We start from the raw sequence: 7619 nt of genomic DNA, 5'->3' as shown, positions 1-7619 counted from the left end.
ATTTATATGAGAATTTTAATAAAAAACTTATAAGTGAATCATCTTTCTATACTCAAGTTGAATATTTATTTAAAAAATTATAAGATATTATCATATATGGTTATTGAAAAGTCAACTAAAACCGTTATCTATATAACAAGGTTATTTAATGTAGGTAAAATATACAAAAGTAGGTTTTTTCTTTAACTCTGAATATTTTTAAAGTTAAAACACGTAAATTTCTCTCTTTTTTCACTAAGAAAAAATGTTTTATGGTGTAAAGTTAAAATTCTCAATTTAGTTTTTTTTAAATACAAATTTTCTAACATAAATAATGCTTCACCTAATTTATTTTGTTTTTTTAATTAAAACATCAATGATTGTATAAAAATATTTGAAATTATTCTTAAAAATGCTGGAAATTATATCTCTGAAAAAATAGAAGAAAACCACGCTCATTAAATACGTGGAAGTTAACATAAGTTCGTTATTTAAGAAATTACTGCTGCAAAAAAAAAAACTATTCTCTTTTCTAATTATATGGTATTATTGTAATAAGAGCTTATTAAAGTTGTATCATGATGTCAAAAATTAAAATAAAAACATGATGTACACAAATTCGACTCATAAAAAGAAAATGAATGAGGACTGTTCAAGAGCAAAAACTCCTTGCTACACGCAAAAGAGAACACATTAATTGTGTTTAAATATTGATTAATATGTAATAATGATGACATAGGACACATTTTTTAATATTATTCGTACAAAATCAATAACTTATATAATCGAAATTTTAAACATAAATAATGTGATATCTTTCACATTTTAACTTCTCTCCGTTATATTTTTCAGAGTTTCATACAGATTTTATTCAAACTAAAAATATATTTATCATAAAAATAAAAATACATTTATTATAAAAAAAATATTTAAAAAAAGGGATGTTACACCGTTAACCTCGTGTGTAGAAAAAAAGAAGAAACAAATTGTGTGAGGAAAGAAGGAGAATGAAATATATAAAAAGAAAAAGGAAACAAAGAGAGAAAACTGAACAATGTCGTGTAAATAAAGTGGAAATTATAGACAAATTAAAATTAAATTGTTTTTGATTAAAAAAATTATAAATGTAAAATAAGAGAATAGTAGAATTACCTTTCTACCTTTAAAGATTTAAATTAAATTGTTTTAATAGAATTCTTCACTAGATGTTTTATTCAAATATTTTTACAACTTATTTAAATATGCGAAGTGTTATTGGAACTATTTTTGTCCCTTATCAAATATTCGAAGTTGTTTTTACCAATTATTCAAATACATAAAATGCTAACAAAGACGCTTATTCGAATGTCTTCCTTTTATTCAAATTTATATTTCATCATTCGAATAATAATGCAAGAAGTTACGTGAAACTCTGAGTTGTTATTTGAATTATATCACTTTTATTCAAATATCTTATACTTCAAATTTGGCAATTCAAATATCATATGAATTATCTATTATTGTATTATTTTTATATGTTAATGCTCTCTTCTTTAGTCTTGATCTAAAAAGATCCAATGAGTACCCTAATTAAACCGTTTTATTCCAATAATATTGAAAAGAGAAAGAAAAAATACTATTATTATAAAGAAAAACAAATTTTTGGTTTTGAAATAAAAAAAGATGAAACGGCAGAGGTTGGAATTTCCTTTATAAATTTCGCCGACAATCAGAGCCTCTTTCTTCCCTTTCTTTTTTTCCTTTCTTCAAATCTTCTAACGGAGAGAGAAAGTATAAAGAAAAAGAAAATCGCACAAAATAAACAGAGAGAAAAAGAAAAGAATAAAAAAAACACAAACTTTCATCGTCTTTCGTGTGAGTGGAAGATGAAGAAGTGCGAACTGTGTAAGCTTCCGGCCAGGATTTTCTGCGAGTCGGACCAGGCCAGTTTATGCTGGGACTGCGACGCCAAGGTTCACAGCGCAAACTTCTTGGTCGCCAGACACTCGCGAACCCTCCTCTGCCGTACGTGCCACTCTCCCACGCCGTGGAAGGCCGCCGGAGCCAGACTCTCTAACGCCGCCTCCATCTGCCACCGCTGCGCCGCCTCCGCCGCCTCCGCCGCAGAAGAACCGGACGAGACCGAATCCGGCAATGACGAGGAACCAAGCACGGAGGAGGACGATGTCTCCGGCGAGGAAGACGGCGAGAACCAGGTCGTGCCGTGGTCCTCCACACCGCCTCCGCCGGCGAGCTCCTCCAGCAGCGAGTGGTCGTCGTTCAGCGGGTGCAAAAACGACGACGACGAAGGTGCTTCTGTTTCCGTATGTGAACCGGAAACGACAACATCCTCTTTGAAACGACAACGCGAGAACGACGACGGTGTATCCGGCCGTGATCCGCAGGTTTGCTTTATTTAATTTAACAATCGCTTATTTGTATATGTTATTTTTATTTATTAATTTAATTATTTATGTTGGTTTATTGCGTGAAAGCAGGGGTTTGGAAGGGTTGCGCATCTCAACGGAGGTGGCGTATGACGGAGAATCGTTGGAGGAGATTTCAACCACTCGCTACGACGACGTTTCGTGTTGGGGAAAGCAAGAGTCTCTGAACCGTACGATGGACCAAGATATTTTAGCTCTTTCATCATTAACTTATAATCTAACCGCTTACAATAGAGTACTGGTTTTTTACTGTAGGATGATTATGATGTGTGTTTAACATCAAGTTTTCCTTTATTGGTTTCTAATTTAAGACAAACGTTACCATATAATCTTGATTATTGTAAGTTGTAACCCTTTTATATGTCTAAATAAAATGTCCGATTAATTTTTGAATTTTTGTATGGTTTAGTGCAGAGAATAGAATTAGAAAGAGTTGATAAAAGATTATAGTTATAATTAAGAAAATGGGAGTGGTTAGCATTTAGCGGTGGTTAGAGACGTTGGTGAAGGTGTGGCTGTGTGAAAGTGAAGATTTTTTCTCTTTCCTTAAAAGGGTGTGAGGTGAGAGTTGCTGTGCTAGGTTTGATGTGCGTGTCATGTTGTAGGACCTCACAGCACAACCACAACCAAGTGTAGTGTGTGAACAAAATGAAGAATAATGAAAGGTGCAATGTATCAAAGAAGCACATCACTAGCTACTACACATTTATGTTTACGTGTACGACTAGGTAGGGCTCAAATTAGAGATAAGTGTAAAGTGAACAAAACCCAATTTCTAATTGAATGAATGATACAAACTATAAATAGAAGGAGTTGAATGCGATATAGCGCACCACTTCCTTGTCGCCTGCCTGCATTCGAACATAAACTCGTCAATTAACTAATAAAATGGTTTCATTGCAAATGGCATTGTTCAGCAGCTTGGTGTTTCCAGATATTATACCATAATTTGGTATTTTAAAATTGAGGTATCTTACACGCGTAATTGCCATCATTTCTTGATTTGGGCTGTAATTATTCATCCTAAGTTGAGGTATCTTAAATGTGTATTAACATGTCAAGTAAATTAGGTTGATTTTCTGTATAATGTATGACTTCACAATTTATTATATATTTATCCGAATCCATGGGTTCATGGAACTCACTTCAAATGTTTGTATTTTCTCTTTAAACTAAATAAAATAATAGATTTGCTTTAGCTAATCGTACGCAACTCTACGATATTCAATAAAATAACAATAATAATATTTTAACACAATTTTTACATTTTTTTATAATTATTTTATTCTTTTATTGTATTATGTATTAAATGAATATAACTTTAAAAAGTATAAAAATTCATTTCAATCATTATATATTAAATGAATATAAAAAATAATATAAAAGTGTATCATCTTATCATTATTTTTAAAAGAATTAACAAATAAAATTTATATTATAAAAAAATTAACAAATAAAATTTATATTATAAAAGAATTGACAAATAAAATTTATATTATAAAAGAATTGACAAATAAAATTTATATTATAAAAGAATTAACAAATAAAATTTATATTATAAAAGAATTAACAAATAAAATTTATATTGTAAAATAGTTAACAAGTAGGATTTATATTATAAAATAGCGTATGATGATAAATTATGTTCCTTATTGTACATAATTTTGAATTATAACTTGGACGCCTCTAGTTTGCATTTCTAAGGGCAATTATAATAAAACTATACTTAACAAAATGTTAGTTTTATTTGTTTATTTCATAATTAAAATAATTAGTAGTGGATAATGCATATTGGATATAATAGTTATTGTTAATAGTAATATTGTCAAATGTTTTATTAGTAGTCTTCAAATTGAATGAATACATGGTTTTGAACCTTAAATTGAATGAATTTAAATTATCTATATGAGTATATTTTTTTTTAAAATTTAGAATGTAAAATGTTGTATGGAAATTTGGTTTAGTATTAAATTAACATGTTTTTGTATTTTATTTTTACAATAATACAAAAATTGTGTAAGCGAATTTCAAGAAAAAATACAAAAAGTTAAATAAATAAAAGAAGAAAGTGGAATAAGATAAAGACGAAGACGTCACAATCTAACAGATTGATAAGTTAATGAAGATTCGTCAAAAAAATTGTAATTTTTTATTAAAACTATAGTTGAAGATGCCATGATCTAAAAAATTGATAAGTTAAGAAAGATTCGTCACAAAGAAATTCATCTTTGATAAGAATCAGAATTCTAACCCAAGTACCATAAAATTTCCTTTCAATGAAAAATCAATTTTCATGTAATGATCATCTAAGATGTCTACATATGTATTTGGTTCCCTATATAGACACAAATATTTAAGCTACCTAAGAAATCCTAAAAAAAGCAAAAACTTAAAAATTCGAAAACAAAAATTAAAAGAAAATTACAAATAATTTTAATTTACTAAAAGTATCCTATAATTGTGTTTCAAGTCATGATCTTTATGTCTTTTAAACTGCAAAGACTCCTCTTCAAGTTCCTCTTGTATTGAATTAAGGGATAATCTTCTATCATTTAATCTTACAAGGACTCTGGATCTCTTAAATAAATTTTTCCTACTTCTCGATACCCTCAACACTTATATGTTACCTTTATTTGATCAATCAAAATAAATCCAAATTCTTCAATATGTACTTTAATGGTGTTATCAATCCATTTAAAATTAAAAGCAAACACTCTAAATTTAATGTAATCAATCCAAAATTTCTTTAATGATTACGATGGAACTTATAGAAGCCATCATGAGATTCTTATTTTTTTCATGTAGAAAAAAGCATGGGCTTTGCCTTAAAAGTGACATCATTATTTTGGCGCAATATTTTAGTCATTTTTAAACTTTATATAATGCATGTTATGATATCAAAGTTAAGTCCTTGTGCTAATAGTTTTAATTTTCTAACATCACAATCTTCTTAGAAAATTGTCTTTAAATCGGTTGAGAAAAAAATTATGCTTATTCAACAATCATTTTCCATTTGTAAGAGGGTTTGGAGACTTTAACAATGTTTTGTGTGTATCTATGAAAACAAGAAGTCATCCATTTTGTTAAATTTATATAAATGGTCTTGGAGGAGTTCATCATGATATTTTGGAACTACTCTTACACCTCTTTTACCTTTACCTCCATTCATTGTCATGTTGAGACTTTAGAATGCCTATAACTTCTACTTGTATTTGAAAAGTATTTTTGTGGTACTTTGATTTCTTTATAAACACTCATAAAAGTTTTTCTTTTCATCTTTTAACAAAGTATGACATGTTGGATACAAATATGTTCATTTATCATAAGCTTGTGGTTGTAACTCCAAACAAACAACCATTGTAACTAGATATTTTTTAGCATTTAAATAATATTTTATCTTCCCTAATGTTTATCAATGTGCCAATTAAACTATCACATATAATATTGTCCATATGCATTGCACATATGCAATGTCCAACATCTAGTTTAGACTAATATAAAAGTTGATTAATATGCTTTTCTTTCATTATTTTGATAATAAATTTCATTTGAGTTTTCCTAAATAAAGTTATTTTAACTTATGTTAAATTGTGTTTTCTTTAAATATAGGACAAATATGATCTAAACTGAAAATCGCCTTTTGATATGTCTCGAATACCTCAACTTCTTCATTCATAACAATCTCAATTTTAGGTTAGGTTCACTTGGTCCTGATATTAGAATAAGCAACATCACAATTTTTTTTTTCATACACAACAACAAGACAAGTTATGTAAGGACTTAAAAAATATCTAAGAGTAGAAGTAGTCTTTATAAATGAAACTCAGTTATTTTATTATTAAAAAGTTGAGTTATAATTAGAATAATTAGTTAATCAAGTTTTATTTTATAAAAACTATTATCTCTCTAAAATTTATTAAATTTTCTTACCTCTACACTTTTTCTAAGATTTTGATTGATTTACTTATTTGTTTAAAGATTGGAGTGCACTATAGGAGTCTTGACATAGAAACCTAATCAATCAAAATGTTATTTTAAGTAAGTTCATTTCTACCCTTTCTTTTGAATCATTTTTTAGAAGTTTTGCATGTGTGTGATATTGGACCTTTGCATGTGATATTGACTAGGATTGCTAGGATGTGTTTAGATGGTTAATATGAGTTTTTTACGTATAGGTAGAGCATCATGTGAGAGCTAGAGTTTTGGAGCTTACTTAAGCTAAAAGCTAAAGCCGAGACAAAGGAAGCTTGCTATTAGATTATTTTTCTATTATATTGGCTAATTTGGTTGTGTGAATGAGATCTTTGATGAGTAGTAGTGATAGAGGATTATCCCTTGATTCTAATACAAGAAGAACTTGAGGAGGAATCATTGCAATTCAAAGGATCTATGAAAAGGTTAAGAACCAAAAGCTTGGAAGAACATATCTTTTTGAAGCACTAGATGCTCCATGAAGCTTGAAATTTAAAGGACATGAAGGTCATGGCTTGGAGCACACTTATAGAATAACTTTTACGCATTTAAAGCGTCTATAACTTCTTTTAATTTTGTAAGTTTGTCGGGTGAGCTGCCTATCTCGTTGGACGAGGGTGTTGAGTTATTACTGGATGAGAAAGATGTTTCTTTGGGCGAACAGTTCGATTCTGTTTTTGAATTTTTGAGTTATTTTGAGGCCCAATGTTTTGGGGCTTTTCTTTTAAGGTTTCGTAGGATGCTTATTTCTAGTTTATTTATACTTTGACTATAAATAGATGTAAGGGACCTTGGTTGGTTATTATGTGAAATTGGTTTTCGTTTAAAAGAGGATTCTCTTGGTTCTTATTATAGAACACCAATTCTTATCAAAAATTGAATTCTTTGTGACAAATCTTCTTTTACTTATTAATCTGCTATCTTATTTTGTGTTATTCTTATATATCCTTTGGTATTTTTTGATATATTTATCTATTTTGAAGAAGGAATCCAAATTCAGAAACGATAATAATCTTTCCTAGATAGGATCATATAAAGTAGGCTTAATACCCCTGATGGTCCCTATTTTCGTTAGGTGTGTTCGATTTGGTCCCAGTTTTTTTTCTATTCAATGTTGTCTAAAGAATGTAACTTTTGTTCAATTTAGTCCTTTTTACAAACGGCGTTTAAATCATTAACGACAGACAGTCCAGGTGTGCACAAGACTAATGAGATGACATTTAACTTCTGCCACGTCACCAT

General features: G+C 29.1%; 1 protein-coding gene across 1 annotated transcript; it reads left to right on the top strand.

Moving 5' to 3' along the window:
- Positions 1-1690: 1690 nt before the first annotated feature.
- Positions 1691-2798, top strand: LOC108339777 (putative zinc finger protein CONSTANS-LIKE 11). Its single transcript, XM_017576983.2, has 2 exons — positions 1691-2363; positions 2457-2798. The coding sequence occupies exons 1-2, from the start codon at positions 1845-1847 to the stop codon at positions 2496-2498; spliced, it is 561 nt and encodes a 186-aa protein (XP_017432472.1). The 5' UTR covers positions 1691-1844; the 3' UTR covers positions 2499-2798.
- The last annotated feature ends 4821 nt before the right edge of the window (positions 2799-7619 follow it).

Source organism: Vigna angularis, chromosome 5, assembly GCF_016808095.1.
Source record: "Vigna angularis cultivar LongXiaoDou No.4 chromosome 5, ASM1680809v1, whole genome shotgun sequence".
In the NCBI taxonomy this organism is placed as follows: Eukaryota; Viridiplantae; Streptophyta; class Magnoliopsida; order Fabales; family Fabaceae; genus Vigna; species Vigna angularis.
Note: the sequence above shows the minus strand (reverse complement) of the source record. Positions and strands in the feature narration are given on the sequence as shown.